Source organism: Australozyma saopauloensis, chromosome 1, assembly GCF_035610405.1.
Source record: "Australozyma saopauloensis chromosome 1, complete sequence".
In the NCBI taxonomy this organism is placed as follows: Eukaryota; Fungi; Ascomycota; class Pichiomycetes; order Serinales; family Metschnikowiaceae; genus Australozyma; species Australozyma saopauloensis.
In genome coordinates this window covers 2,744,834-2,760,198 of record NC_086131.1, presented here as the reverse complement: position 1 = coordinate 2,760,198, position 15,365 = coordinate 2,744,834, and the positions used below count along the sequence as shown (strand labels likewise).

Genomic DNA, 15,365 nt, shown 5'->3' with positions numbered 1-15,365 from the left:
CGAGTTTCCCTTGGCATCTGGCTTACTCTGGTCACAGGGCCTTGACTCAAAAGGAATACAAAAGTATTCTAGAATTGACTATATCCCCTACAAATCAACTGAAAAGTGGAAGGTGGAGCAGGTAGGCGACCGGGTTGTCTTGATGTCAGCTGGCAATTTGATCCTGGCGCTAAGCATGTCGCTGTCAGAAGTCGAAGTTATCTTCACAATTGTCAGTACGAAAAAAATTGTAAAGACCGCCATCATCGATGAGTCAAAGTTTTTAATAGCGTATGAAGACCATATAGTTGCATGCTCACCTTCGGCAATAAGGATCGTTGGAACGACCGAGGCACGACTCGAGAATGTAACATTTGAGGTCAGTGATGGCTCTGTAACAGTAACTTCTATCGAGAGCTACAGAGGTGGGCCAAGCTGGAAAACCTATTATGATGCATTCTCTGGTATTTCCTCAGGGACACCGAATATCTCGAGTAGTCCCATAAAGCAGGACAAGAAACAGTTGCCCAGCGAGAAAAGCTACGAGGTCACTGATACGTTCCAGCAAGTGAAGAGAAGAAAATTGCTGGCTTCGAATAATCAGAAAAACTTGTCTGCAACCTGAGCACACCAGTCATAGATGCTGCCCCTACATTCGCTCGTTGACTTTCATGTTATATATATACAATGCGACTACAAGTGGTTCAAACTCCGGCGGATCAACCGTGCTCGTATTCGACTTATCCTGAAATTGGTTGTCAGGTTGTTTGTGTTCTGGACACATCCAACTAACTGGTCTTCTTCTTTGGAGCACCCTTGTTTCTCTTCTTTCTCAGAGCCACCATCATCACACGATATTCTTCCTTTGGATCAACCAATTTCAACTCGGGAAACCACTGCTTGAAATCCTTGAATGTAGGTGTGGAGTTGTTGTCACCATAGTACGAAGCGATGGCAGGGCCTTTCAAAGGAGCGGCCAAAACCTTGGCACCATTTCTGATGTTGTCTGGGTTGTAGCTCTCGCCGAAAATTTGGGCGGATAGCTGTTTGACCTGCCTTATCTGTGCCTGGGACACCTTTTTCAAGAGAGACATGGTTGGTGAAAAATATAGTAGGAGTGGAAACTGTAATATGGAGCTGGTGCACGGGTGTGGACGATGAAGGTTTTCGTGAATGTGTAGTTCAGTAGTGGAAATTTTCTGAAAAAAGATTCGTGGAAGCATTTCTTTACCCGTTTTATATCGCAATGCTTTTGGCATTTGTCGGCTTGAAAAATCTGCTCTTCACTTCTTGGAACAGTAGTCACATACCCAGATCCAGACACACACGTTACTAACCACCAGTTCCTGCGCCAATTAGCATTTCCGATTAAAACCAACCTGAAAGAGCAGAATCTGACATCGCCAATTTTTTTAATTCCGATTTTTATCGAAGTGTCTCATGTTCAAGTGCTGGTGGGACTGGTATAATGCCCTGCACCATTGGTCGTGTCTGCAGGAAAGACCTTCGGGGCATGGGCTCGTAACCCAGTGGTGACACATATAAGAACGAAGAAGAGACGTGCAATTCGAGCTGGAGGCAGCAAAATTGAAAAGTGGAATTCTTCTCTAATGCCAAAAGAATTTCACTCCCAATTGCATCTTTTCAATATCTTTCCAGCCTATCGCCCGCATGACCATCTCTGCCTCTAAGCCTTAATGCGGCTTGAACTGTGCACTCTGCAATCTATTATCTTTTCACTATATTAGATCGTAATAAGTACACTGAAATCCCACAGTTTTTTTACTAAACAAGTCCAGTACATACTTGTAGTGAAGTACTAGCTATCTATAGTCCACCCTACGTATTTATATAGTATTCAGTGCTGGATTCTCCATCGATTTGCTTAGTCAGAACCTAAGCATCCCACTACAGTCATGGACACACTGGCTGACGACAAGGACACAAAGGAACGGGATGTCTTGCGTGTTTCCACAGAGGAAAACCGGACCCACTTTGACCGCCATCTTCAGCAGTCTCCTGGTAGACGCCATTCCTTATTGACAGAAGCATTCATCTCGAACTCAGAGGAGCTACGAGAGGAGGTGGCAAGCGTGATTAGAACAGACAATGGGCCGCACACTTGGATGGCCGAAACAGAGACCGTGGAAGCGGAGGAGGAGCAGGAGATCTCGGAATTCGTCCCGTTAGAAACGGCACACTCGCTACGTTCAGGTAGAAATGGTCCCCTTGATGTCAATGCGCTAGAAGCTGGCTACTCAGAGTTGTATCATGAGCGGAGTCCCACTGTGGCCGCAGACAGGCAGACCAAGATCTCGCAGTTTGTGATGGGCGTCTCTCTGCGGATCGCAGGTTCCTCGGCCCCTGTGGCTGAACGTAGAGCGTCTCACGCACGCATAAATCCCGCCAGAAGCTCTGTGGATGGCCAATTGTCCATTGGGCCGAGTTTGACTGGCGCGAGGTCGTTCCAAACGGTCCCCTCTGCGTCTGGCGCCAATGTATCCAATATCCACATCAAGCCAAATCATGAACAAGACACTACAGCCAGAATCATCACGCAGCCTGTTGATATTGCCTCTCTCATGGATCCGCCGCGCGGGCCCGAGTATGAGAACTATTTGTATGGAAACTCGCTCATGATGTTCAGCCCGAAATCAAAATTCCGCAGATTTTGCTACAGAATCGTTTCGAGCCCCTTGATGAGTCCGGCAGTTCTTTTTTTAATCATTACTCAAACAGCTTTCCTTGCCTACAGACAATGGAACCCAACACACGAAAACGGGTATATGCAAAACGGCCACACATGGGCCGATTATGTCATCTACGGAATCAACTGTGTTTACACGCTTGAAATTCTAGCCAAAATCGTTTCTTTTGGTCTCCTAGATGACCGGATAATGTTTGAAACGTTGGGCTTGGAGTACCCAAAGAGTAAATTCTCATACGCTGTCAGCTATATGTGGTCAATCGTCCGAACCAACCTTTACGTGTGGAAAACAAGACGGGCCGAGAAACAAAGGCAACTACAGGCTACTCCGTTAGAGTCTTCGAGTGACAGTGGAGGCTCCCCACTGATATTGCAAAAGTACCTGAAATTTGAGCAAATCGAGCTAGAAGATCTACCAGGAACTCTGAATAACACACATAATGATGTTTGCAAAAATCCCAAAGGCGCCAGACCGCTTTCTGTTGGTTCGGATTTTGCGGATGTCAGAAGCTCAGTACCGATGGAAGAAATGTGGGAGCTTGAGCGGAAGCTCGCTCTCATGAATGTTAACCGTGCATACCTCCGCAACAATGGACAACGCCTTGACTTTACTTCTGTTGTGTGTTTTTGGATTTCGCTTCCTTTGTCCTTAACGGCTTGGGACCGCACGAAAGGTTTCATGCTATTCAGATCATTGAGTACAATACGTATCCTTCGTTTGTGCAATCTTACTCGAGGTACTAACATTATTCTTCGAATGTTCCAAGCTGCCTTGCCACAATTAACCGATGTCGGCATATTCATTTCTTGTTTCTGGGTGATATTTGGAATTATTGGAGTACAATCATTTCTGAGTTCATTCTCCAGACATTGTGTATGGACGAACCCACAAAATGAAGAGGAAACGTACATCAATTCGCTCCTGTTTTGTGGCTCGTCTATGGACTCGGATGGGGTACTCAAACCATATACCACTAGAGAGGGCAAATTCGGCGAGATAAAGGGTTACACCTGTCCTATAAATTCTGAATGTGTTAGCGGCCAAAATCCTTACAATGGAACTGTGAGCTTTGATAACATCTTGCAGTCGATGCAATTGGTTTTTGTGATCATGTCCACGAACACATTCGCAGACCTCATGTACCAGACAATGAGTTCGGACGGACTATACGCTGCGCTATTCTTTGTTTTTGGGATTCTTATTTTAACCGTATGGCTCATGAATCTTTTCATTGCAATCATCGTCACTTCCTTTCACACTGCCCACGAGGAGTCCAAAAGCAGAAGCAAGTCATCATCGCAGTTCAGTAAGTTTTCAAAATATTGGCCGATAAATTCCGAGCTCCAAGGAACTCAAACGCGGCAATTAGCCGAAAAATTGCCTTTCTTAAAGCTTTACTATCAACTTGAGATTATATTCATTCTATTGATATTGGCAGACCTAATTGTGCAGTGCTTCCGCTCATCTGGAATGAGTGATCAAAGGCGGCATGCACTTTATCGCATAGAAGCCGCTTTCACTTGCGTTTTTTTGGCTGAAATCGTTTTGAGGTTTGCTCTTCACATGCCATACTGGAGAAGGTTCTTTTTGTCTAAAAAGAACCTATTTGATTTATTTCTTGCAGTCATTACTTCAATTATAATTCTTAATCCCGTCAAGGAGAGATTGGGGCAGGCTTACTATTGGCTTACTGTGTTTCAAGTCATGAGATTCTACAGGGTTGCATATTCTTTCAGATGGACAGGAGACCTTCTCAGGAAGGTTTTGCGAAACATCAAGGCTATTTTTGATTTGGGTTTGTTTTACTTCATTCTCCTTGGATTAGCAGGAATTATTGCTGGAACATATTTCGAGGGTACCATACCTGAGAGTGCAACTGACGACAATCCTTACACCATGCGAACTTTACCGAATACATTGATGTCCTTGTACGTCATCACTTCTACGGCAAATTGGGCTAATATCATGTACGGTTTACAGAGTTACGCACCGAATGTTGCCCAACGTTCCTTCGGCTCAATGATGTTGATCTTTTGGTTTATTGTATCCAACTTCGTCATTTTGAACATTTTCATTGCCATTATTGAACATGCACTTTCCGAGTCGCACGAAGGTCAAAGAAAGCACCAACTAAAAATATTCATTAAAGATATGACCAAGAAGCTCCTGACATTTCAATCAAAGCCAGGCTATCTTCGTCAACTCAAGCTGAAGATCTTCAAAAACAACGCAAATACGTCAGTGGATACGGCTGTTACACATTTATTGCTCACGGGTGAAGCAGTTAATGAGTTTGTCGAGAAAGATGAACTGACTCACAAACAATCCGTGCAAATAGAGGAGAAACAACGATCAGATTATTACGTTCTCAGCCTATGGGAAAGGATTTGTGATCTTGTTAAAAAGCCCTTCAATAACCCATTTTACTATCACGAAATCAAGATCCCCGATGCAGAAACATTCAATCCATCAGAGTTCGCCTCCAAAATTATTCTTGAGCGAAAGCATTTGATTCAAAGACAAGACGAGTATCTAAAACAAAATCCCTCCTTCAACAAAGTATTCTACCTTCTCAAGCCTCGGCATCCGATCCGCCATGTTTGTCAAAAGATTGTGCCACTGAGTCATGGTGAGAGAATTGACGGCACTGAGCCCAACATCATTGTGAACGATATATTTTCTGTTATCATGTTTCTCTCAAGTGTCTGTATTGTTGCGACTGCCTGCTACTTGACGCCTCTCACGCGTCAGGGAATAGTGAGCAAAAAAGGAATATGGAACTGGGGCGCCTATGTTGACTTTGCGTACCTTGTCATTTTCGGGCTCGAGTTTTTGATCAAAATTACTGCTGATGGACTCTTTTACACCCCCAATGCATACGTGCGCTCCCCTTGGAATTGGCTAGATTTCACTGCTCTCGCGTCGATTTTCATCGAGTTCATTGCTTTTATGATCGAAGACCCACAACTCAGTAGAGTAATTCGAGGCCTCAAAGCTTTACGAGCCTTGAGACTTCTAACAATCAGTGAAACTGCGAAGAACAATTTCCAATACACAATGATTTCCGGATTCGGAAAGATCCTTAGTGCTGCCATGGTGGCGATCGCTTTACTATTCCCATTTTCTATCTGGGGGTTGAATGTTTTCAATGGTAGACTTGGTGTTTGCAACAACAGTCTGGAGTCTATGGTTGGATGTATCAATGAATACGAAAGTGAGGTTTATGAATGGAGTATCACCAGCCCGCAAGTGTACTCCAATCCTTTTCTCTACATGAACTCTTTTCAAAAGTCTTTCTCAACATTTTATCAAATTACTTCCTTGGAAGGTTGGCCGGAATTATTGCAGAGTGTAATGAAAAGCACTGGTGTCGGAACACCTGCAGTAGAGTTTGCAAGGCCATTCAATGGATTTCTTATCATTTTGTTTAACTTTGTCAGTGTTGTGTTCATTTTGACATTGTTTGTTTCGGTCATCATTCATAACTATTCAAAATTAACCGGGCGGGCATATTTAACGGAAGTGCAAATACAGTGGTATCATGTGAAAAGATATTACAGCAAATTACGAGCATCTTTACGAAGAGACAAAACGAAAATGAACAAATTGACGCGATTCTGCTATAGGATGACCGTTGAAAAGAACAGAATTTGGAACAGCTTTATTAATGTCGTTTTGATTATTCACACTATCAATCTTCTTCTTGAAGCTTTTCCACCTATTGTGAGCATAGACAATAGATACATCCTATTCATATGTACTACAGCATGCTTCTCGTTGGATTCTTTGATGTACCTCCTTGGCTTGGGATTCAAACTATACTTCAAAAATAGGTGGCATATAGTCGCTTTATTGATCACTTGGGGTGGTTTCATAACGACTTTTGTTATGTTCAACCCTGGTATGAGTTTTGATAGCATTTATTGGAACTTCAACAAATTATTTTTAATTGGTGCCTTGATGTTCCTTCTTCCAAAAAGTGATAGACTTCACCAATTGTTGAAATTCGGACTTGCATCATTTCCAAGTCTTCTTTCCATGATGTTCACTTGGCTCATTGTATTTTTGGTGTATGCTATCGCCATGAATCAAATTTTCGGTTTGACAAAGTTGGGAAGCAATACTTCAGAGAACATCAATTTCCGAACAATTCCAAAAGCCCTTATTCTCCTTTTCAGAATGTCTTTCGGTGAAAACTGGAATGCTGTCATGCAAGACTTTATTGTTGAAGAACCATTCTGCACCACTTCATCGACTCTGGGGGTGTCTGATTGTGGTAACAAACAATATGCGTACATTTTATTCATGTCATGGAATGTGATATCCATGTACATTATGTTGAACTTGTACATTTCACTCATTCTTGACACGTTCAGTTACATAGCCGGAGGTACAGAATACGCTCATCTCATAAAAAGATCAGAGTTGAGAAAATTCAAGAAAGCATGGCAAGTGTATGATCCTTGGGGATCAGGATTCGTTGCCCCAGAAGATTTGCGGCCGTTGCTTTCCTCGGTTAGAGGTGCTTTGAGTGTTAAAGAGTTTATTACTCAAGAAGAACAATCTGTACCTGATTTGTGTTCTCAATGGATTTCAAGGAACAATGAAAATGATCCATACAACGTTAAGGTGAATTTGAAAGCCATGAATGAGTATTTGGCCCAAGAAACAAAGCCAAGTTGGCGCATGAAGCTCCGTGCTCAAGATGAATTCATTGAAGAAGCTATTTTGACAATGGAGCTTCAAGGTAACAATGGTATCAAATTCAACGATTTGTTGATTCAAATTGCTTTGCACTCTTCATTCCAAACTGACCAATGCTTGATCTTGTCTGATTTCCTAGAGCAAAAATTGTTTCAAAGGCGATTACAAGATAGGCTTCGGAAACAGAGGGCTTATGATTTAACCAAATCTTACACTTGTCGTTGGAAATATCAACAGTACCGAAATGGAAAGATTCTGCGAGAGGAGTTCCTCAGCACTGTTACGTGAAGATGATCACACCAATACTTTCTCTATTTATCTAGTAATACACATTGCCACCATACAGATACCCACCTGATGGGACAATTAATCTGTTTTCATATCGTTCAATCCCAAATCTTCGTTTTGCTCATGAGTTCTAACGAATTCCTCAATGACCATGTTAGGGTCATTGTCAGGAGCATAAACGTTTTGAATATAAGATGAAGCCAATGGGTCAACCATGACAATAGTGAAGCCAATTCTTCCCTCAGTGGCATCTTGCAACTTAGCGAAAAATGAGCCCCATCTTTGCTTTGTTTCTTGGTCCATAGAGTCAGATGTTTGGGAAAACACTCTAGTGTGCAATTCGTCGTAGACTTGGGACAACAAACCTTCAATTGTGGTGAATCTACCACCCAAGGTACCGGGAGTCAAGTCCAAGTTCAAGTCTGGAATGTTCAAGCCACAAGTCTCAGACTTCAAGATATCTCTGGCTAAGTCATCAGGATCAGTGACCTTTAAGGTGATTTTTCTTCCCTTTTCAGGGATTTCACCACCGGTCTTGACCTCGTTCGATCTGTAGCCACAGTGGTCACACACAGTGCTCATGATAATGACATCTTTGAAATGTGGAATGTTGACAGTTTTCATGTGGGTGACACATGGCTCGAAACATGAGGAGCAGGTAGCATGGAAAGTCTGTACCTCGTTAGCCAAATTCTCAATGTCATCATTATCGTTAGAACCGAAGCCCAGGGAGGTTGGGTTCTCCTTCTCAAGGGAACTCAGCACATTCAGACTGGTGGCGGCCTTCTTCTGCTCGGTCTCAATCTTTTTCTGTTGGGCAACGTCGTCAGCAGACAAAAGACCAAGGAACACGTTCTGCTCGGCAGTTCTGTTGTATTCATGCATGGACCACTGATGGGCAGGCTGGCCGGGGGTATACTCGATCCAGGAGTTTCCAGCGGGATCATCTACGTAGAAGGTCAATGGCAACAGGCCTTCCTTGGCATCGAGACAGTCCTGGACTCGACTAAGAAAAGCTTCGATTTTCTCATAGATCTCAGGCAGAGCCTCCTTTCTAGCGGGCTGGTCGTTTTTCAAGTTTTCCACCATTTCAGCGAGGAGACCTTCAACATTGGTCAATTGACCACGCTCCGGGGGGATCTCAAGCTCCAATTCAGAGAACACACAAGTGGCAGTCTCGCTCTTGACAACTTGACGGTTGAAGTCTTCTTTGTTCTCAATCTTCAATACGTAACGAGAGCCCTTCTCAGCAATCTGGGCTGCAGCCTGGATCTCGGAATTCTTGAGACCACAGTGGGGACACTCGAAGGACATGACAATGATTTCACGGAAGAATGGGATTTTGGTCAACAACATACGGGTGACACCATTCTCGTGACAGTTCATACACAAGGATTCGACTTCTTGGATTGGATGGCCCTCAGCATCTTCGGCATCCAACACACGCACGGAGTTGTCGACGTTTTCGACCTGGTCGCCGACAGATTGGAAAGCAGACTCTTCTTTGTTTTCGCTCATTTGCGGGTCTAGACGGGGTTTTTTGTCGTTGGGCAGATGTGGTGGCACCTCTTGTCTTTTCATCTTCTGAGATGATCTTCGAGGACTGCATTTGGGGGCGATGGAGATGGGGATGGAAGGGTAGAGAAGATAAGCTCGAGGTGGGGCAACAACAAATTAGGCGATGATGGGTCCAAATTCTCGAACTTTCCAAATGGAAATTTGATGGTCTTTTTTTGGATTGAGGTTTTGGGTGTAATCACGTTGGAGATGGGCACTGATGAGTAAGCGCCAGGATAGACCATAGCAAAGATTGAAGTGGACATTTTTTTTTGGCTATGGTATAGCAGCAATAGCAATTTTTTTAAGAATCTTTTAGGAAGAATTGAGATGGCAATTGTCATTTCTCGCTGAAAGGTGGACGATTTGGTGGTTGTGAAGCGGTCCATGATCTAGAGATGGCTTGTTACTTAAGCATATGGGTCAAGTATATGGGCTCGCTTATGCTTTAGACTTTATGACTAGTTTATTTTACCAAATCATTTAAGTACGTGTAGTTGAATGAGGCCCATATGTCAATTCCACCCGATGAAATGAAGTATCAGCCGATATTACTCCAAATATGACGGATCCAGACTGATCCCAGTTACAATTCTGGGTAACAGCCGATGGTGGTGCTTCTAAATTACAATAAACGCGGGCTCAAAGTATCCTAGTGCCGCCTCAACACATATTAGTGATGCTTGTAGTGACATCCTTAACACAAGCTGTCGTAACCATAGAACCAAATGAACAGCCTATGCTTCCCGAATTTGTAGCAATAACGCACCCTGAATTTCATTACTAATAACTGTACCAATTGTGGCCCTCCACACTATGATTATGAGTACGCCATATGAGCCTTATCTGAGACCAAGTCACTCACTACCCTAGACCCTATAGATTAGTCAACTGAAACACCATCTACCACAATCGTCTCCCACAAAAGACTGAATACACAAATAAATTAACAACACCCCAAAGCCAGATCCAAATGCATTCAAAAATAACACAAATTTAATTTAAACTTCCATCTCTTCCCTATCATCGCTCACCACATCTCCCTTCCCGCTGAGGCATCTCATGCCGTACGCTCCTGTACTCATCTCCTCTGGGGTTTCCATACCCATTCCCAAAGCCACACTTTTTGCACATCCCAAACCAACCTGTCGCTGGATTGACCACCACCCCACCGACTACGTGCATCCACATAACCGCTCACTTCATCGGCGCACCCCTCAATTCCTAGCTACTTCTCTCTTTTTCCTAGCTGAGTCTGGCCGCTCCATCTACGTGACCCACACTGCACCACAACCACACCTTTGGCCCCACATCCACCCAACCCGAAGTCTATATAAGGAGCACCATCGCCGCATATGAATTTGCAAGACTCCTGTGCGTCGATCAATTCTTCCGAGACCCTATCGACCGTCTTAAGCAGGGGCACGGGCAAGAACATCGCCGTGGATCAGACGGAAGAGAAGTTCGAGCAGAGAGACTCGGATACCACAGCTTGCCAGTCGGGCGAAGAACGTGAAAACCCGTCGGTGGTCACTCCTTTCCTCGTCAAACATTACAACGACCAGGCCAATATACCCCGCGATAACATCCATAAGTTCTGCTACAGACACAACCCTGACATTGTGTGCAACAAGGAGGCTGACGAGCGGGTGATGCGCTCCATTCAAACGGAACTCGAGCTGCTTCCTTCGCGCGACCGCATGGCCATCAGCCATGTGTGGCTGATCTTTGCTGCCGCCCCTCATGCGCACCGCTCACTAATACTCAAAGGGCTTCTCAGCCAGTGCTGTTTCCCACAACTCCTGACGATTAGTCAGCAGATCAATCAGCTTATACGGATCGACTTTATTGCCACGCTTCCCGTGGAGATCGCCTTGAAGATCCTCTGCTATCTCGACTGCAAGTCTCTCTGCAATGCCGCCCAGGTCCTGAGACGCTGGAAGGAGCTTGCTGACGACGACCGCGTGTGGCATCATATGTGCGAACAGCACATCGACCGGAAGTGTCCCAATTGTGGCTGGGGGCTTCCTCTCATGCACATGAAACGTGCTCGTGAGGGGATGGACGACAAAGACGGCAAGCGCCAGAAAACCGCTACGGGCGAGGTCCGCAAGCGTCCATGGAAGAGCGTGTACAGCGAGCGTTTCCAGCTAGAAAAAAACTGGAGAAATGGGGTCTATCTGTCAAAAGTCTTCGTTGGTCACACCGATACTATCACTTGCCTCAAGTTCAATAGAAAGCACCTAATGCTGGGTCTGTACGATGCAACCGTGAAGATCTGGAACATTGATACTGGTGAGTGCATTCGAACCCTTTCGGGCCATCAAAAGGGGGTCCGGTCTTTGGCCTTTGACTCCCAGAAACTCATCACAGGTGGTTTGGACTCAACTGTCAAAGTCTGGAATTATCACAACGGCGATTGCATCTCCACTTACCGTGGCCATGATGATGCAGTTACTAGTGTGGATTTTTGCGACAAAACCATTGTCTCCGGCTCTGCAGACTGCACTGTCAAAGTGTGGCATGTTGATTCGAGAACATGTTACACACTTCGCGGCCATACAGATTGCATAAACTGCGTCAAAATTCACAGTCCTTCAAACACAGTCTTTAGTGCTTCTGATGATACGACTATAAAAATGTGGGATATGAATTCCAATCAGTGCTTGCAAAAATTTGGAGGTGTTGGAAGCAACGGGCATGTTGGCCAGGTTGAGGCTGTCATACCATTCGTATACAAGGGAAACGATCTTGTTGTTGATGTGGATGAAAGCGACTCGGAGAATGTGACTGGTCACCAGCAACAACATGAATTTGCCCTGCGTCTCGTTGCCAATGCCACTGCCACTGCCGCTGCTACTGGTGATGATCGGGACTGCAATTTGCCAACAGAATTACCGGACAATTTGAATTACCCAACACATCTTCTCACATCTTCTTTGGATAACACGATCAAACTCTGGGATGTGAAAACTGGCAAGTGTATCAGAACGCAATTCGGTCATATAGAAGGCATTTGGTCAATCGATGCTGACAATTTCCGGATTGTGAGTGGAGCTCATGACAAATTGATCAAAGTTTGGGATTTGCAGGACGGCAAATGTTTACATACTTTTGGAAACAAGGCAAGTGTCTGTTGTGTTGCATTGTCGAGTCATCGTGTCGCTGCTGGATTGGAGACTGGAAACATCAAGGTCTACAACTTCAATGATTAATTTTTTTTTCTATAGTGGAGGCCACGGCCTATTAATATTTGGGAACAAGGTTTTATTTGATTTAAAAAATCGCGTAATCTACATTGTCGTTAAGTTGAATTAGAATCTATTAGATGCGCTTACAAACAGCTATAAAAATGACGGAGATGCAGCTGGAAAAAAATGCATGCCGTGATTGCAAGTAAATTTGGATATTAGTTCTTCAAAAATGAAGAAACCGTGAAGACTGCGCTACTATCGGCGGTATCCACTGGTTTTGTTGCAGAAAAATTCTCTTGGTAATTGCTACCAGGGTCGTCACTCAAAACCAATGTTGTTTTGGAAGAATTCTCATCTTGAGGGGTCGTAAAGAAACAATATGACTCTAACAACTCCTTGTAACTCATATGCTTGAGCGCCTCTTTCGAATCTCTTGGCGAGGCAACCGGAGAGATGGGAGCATCTTCGTCAGGGCTAACAGAATCCTCACTGAAATCTCTAATTGGGGTAAACGAACTTGGAGCAGTGGTCCCGCCACTTGCTCCGTTGCGAATAGGTACCTTTTGCTGGCCTTTCAACAAATCTTCGGCGTCTTTACTATTCCAGCTCGAGAAGAGAGGAGAAGAAAGATAGTAGTTGTTCAGTTCAAAGTCATTACAATTGCCTGGGACAGCGGTAGGTTGTTGTTCAGGGAGAATCTCATCCGGAGCTAGCACCACCTCCTCAGGTACAACAGGAGCTGGTGAAGCAGAACCCAGAGCGGTTGTATTGGAATTCATTTTCTTGAGATAAGACAGAGAATACTTGGGTTTCTTTATATGGGCCTCTTGCTTTGTTTTAGCAGTCGGTGGCAATTCAGTTTTCTTTGGAGGAGGTGTGGAAGTATTAGATTGACGAGAAATCTTGTGCAAGTGGAACAGGTAATTTTTGTCATCATTATTATCCCAGTACTCGGAGACAGGTGTGCAAAACTTGACACACAATTGGCATACTTGATCTTCAGGTATTGAGGTGGAGCCGCTAGAGAACCCGTTGAAAAAGGTGTCTAGAGGGATCTTGAACACAAAGCGATCATAATTATGAGCTTTGAGAACAGGAGGGACATCGGAAACATAAACACAAGGAATTTCAACGATTGTGGCCCAATTGTCAAGGGTATACCGAACAGTGACTTTCTTCTCATAGGCTAAGTTGCGCACTGCGGTTTGACCCAAGAGATATTTGCTATCTACAGAAAGGAAAATGCGTTCCACGAAGACGGGCATGCTACGCAACACAATGTTAGCATGGTATGAAAGCAGTGGGAAATCTACCAATTGCAAGTCCCACTCAGGTTTAGGGTAATGTGTAACATCTGCACGCTTCCCTTTAGGCTTGGGCGTATCGACGCGCGAGTTGAGCTCATCATCATAGTAATCAAAGTAGCTACTCATGGATGGATTATTCAAGGAAAACCGTGCAAGGCCTCTGTCGTAATCCCCATCATCCGTAGATGAGTAGTCGTCAAAGTCGGGGAGGGATGCATCGTCGTCCTCCGGAAACAAAGTAGGAGAATTAGAAGCCAGGATGGCTGCGGGTTTGTCCTTCATTTTGAAGTAACGCACATCGTTGTCGCCGCCAAAATGGACCAGTTTATATGTGGGGGTGGAGGGAAGCGAGCGAGAACGGTTGTTTGCAGTCAAAAAAGATTCTTTGAGAAGTGGCTTGACAATCTCACCGGATTTCTTACGCACAAGCTTTCCTTTCTCCGGATAGTTCCCGTTCGCGTTGAGGGGCAGTCCGGACGAGGCCGGATGAGAAAGGTCGTCACCAGAAGGGGAGCGAAAAGCGTTTCTGAGCGAGTTTCGCCTGGTCACATCAAGTGTGTCATCACTGGCCTTGCGCAATTCTTCGGTGGCCCTGGAAGGTTTGTGCATGAAACGCATGGAGAGGGGTACATCGTCGTCGGACGAATTAGAGCCGGAACGGTAGGTGTGTCCACGAGTGCCGTTTTGGAGCAGGTGGTCGGCCGAGCGCACCTTCTGAATGGAAAGGCCCGTGGTTGACAGGTCCGGCATCAGCAGCGCTATTTATTGGGATGGTTGTTGAGAAGTGGCACCAGCAGTTAGTGGGATGTAAAGGTAGGAGGAGCCCGACAAGACAAAGAGGAAGCGAGTCAAAATTGCATAAGCCAATTGACAAGCGCGATGATCCCAAAGTGCTTCTCGAGAAGAACCAGGCTGGGTAAGTATCGAGCGGGACGGGGAGAGGGGACTGGGATGGAAATCTCGAATTCCACCAGGTCTCAGGACAACAGCGACTAGAGCAGCAACAACACAAATTCACAAATTCACAGAAACGCAAATCCACAAATTCACCACGGCAAAACACAAAGTTCGACAACCCAGCGCGAGCAATCAACTATAACACTGGTACTGACTATCCACCAGGTATCTCCCTCAAACAAGAATGGAGCAAATACGACAGATAAGATAAGGAAAAAGAAATCCTCACGGCACGATCAATATATATATAACTAGCACGAGGCACGCGGATGCAACACAAATATACAGCGGCGGCAGCAAATCCGACGTCTTGCTCAAAAGCGGTGGGAGGAAAAAGCTACTAGCAACAGGTTTTTTTTTTATCGCCAGGGTGGGTCGGCCCCCAGGCAGTATAGTGCCGGTGTGGGCCCTGAGACACCGCGCAACGCAGGTGGGCCAAACTGCGGCTGGACACAGGTTGGGCCAAGGCCACTGGGGACTTTGAGCCCAGGCGATTCCAGGACCTCAGAGGAGGGCAGTGGGCCAGGGCCGGTTTGGCTCAATTGATTCAGGCTCTTCTTTTTTTTCGTTTGTGACTACCTAATATTTTGGGCCATTAGCCTGCTCAAACGCCATTGTTTCATGGTATTGCACCCCATGGCGAGCCTGCACCAAGTGTTGGGAATGGAGTG

The 15,365-nt window shown here is 45.0% G+C and overlaps 5 protein-coding genes across 5 annotated transcripts; 2 read left to right on the top strand and 3 right to left on the bottom strand.

Moving 5' to 3' along the window:
* Positions 1-767: 767 nt before the first annotated feature.
* On the bottom strand, positions 768-1,238 carry PUMCH_001203 (uncharacterized protein; the record flags this gene model as incomplete). Its single annotated transcript, XM_063020267.1, has 1 exon — positions 768-1,238. One exon carries the CDS (start codon positions 1,236-1,238, stop codon positions 768-770), a length of 471 nt encoding a protein of 156 aa, XP_062876337.1.
* Positions 1,239-1,895: 657 nt separating this feature from the next.
* Positions 1,896-7,679, top strand: PUMCH_001202 (uncharacterized protein; the record flags this gene model as incomplete). The annotated part of the gene is made up of 1 exon (XM_063020266.1): positions 1,896-7,679. The coding sequence occupies one exon, from the start codon at positions 1,896-1,898 to the stop codon at positions 7,677-7,679; it is 5,784 nt and encodes a 1,927-aa protein (XP_062876336.1).
* Positions 7,680-7,757: 78 nt separating this feature from the next.
* PUMCH_001201 (uncharacterized protein) lies at positions 7,758-9,260 on the bottom strand (the record flags this gene model as incomplete). The annotated part of the gene is made up of 1 exon (XM_063020265.1): positions 7,758-9,260. One exon carries the CDS (start codon positions 9,258-9,260, stop codon positions 7,758-7,760), a length of 1,503 nt encoding a protein of 500 aa, XP_062876335.1.
* Positions 9,261-10,591: 1,331 nt separating this feature from the next.
* On the top strand, positions 10,592-12,451 carry PUMCH_001200 (uncharacterized protein; the record flags this gene model as incomplete). Its single annotated transcript, XM_063020264.1, has 1 exon — positions 10,592-12,451. The coding sequence occupies one exon, from the start codon at positions 10,592-10,594 to the stop codon at positions 12,449-12,451; it is 1,860 nt and encodes a 619-aa protein (XP_062876334.1).
* Positions 12,452-12,645: 194 nt separating this feature from the next.
* PUMCH_001199 (uncharacterized protein) lies at positions 12,646-14,487 on the bottom strand (the record flags this gene model as incomplete). Its single annotated transcript, XM_063020263.1, has 1 exon — positions 12,646-14,487. One exon carries the CDS (start codon positions 14,485-14,487, stop codon positions 12,646-12,648), a length of 1,842 nt encoding a protein of 613 aa, XP_062876333.1.
* Between the last annotated feature and the right edge of the window lie 878 nt (positions 14,488-15,365).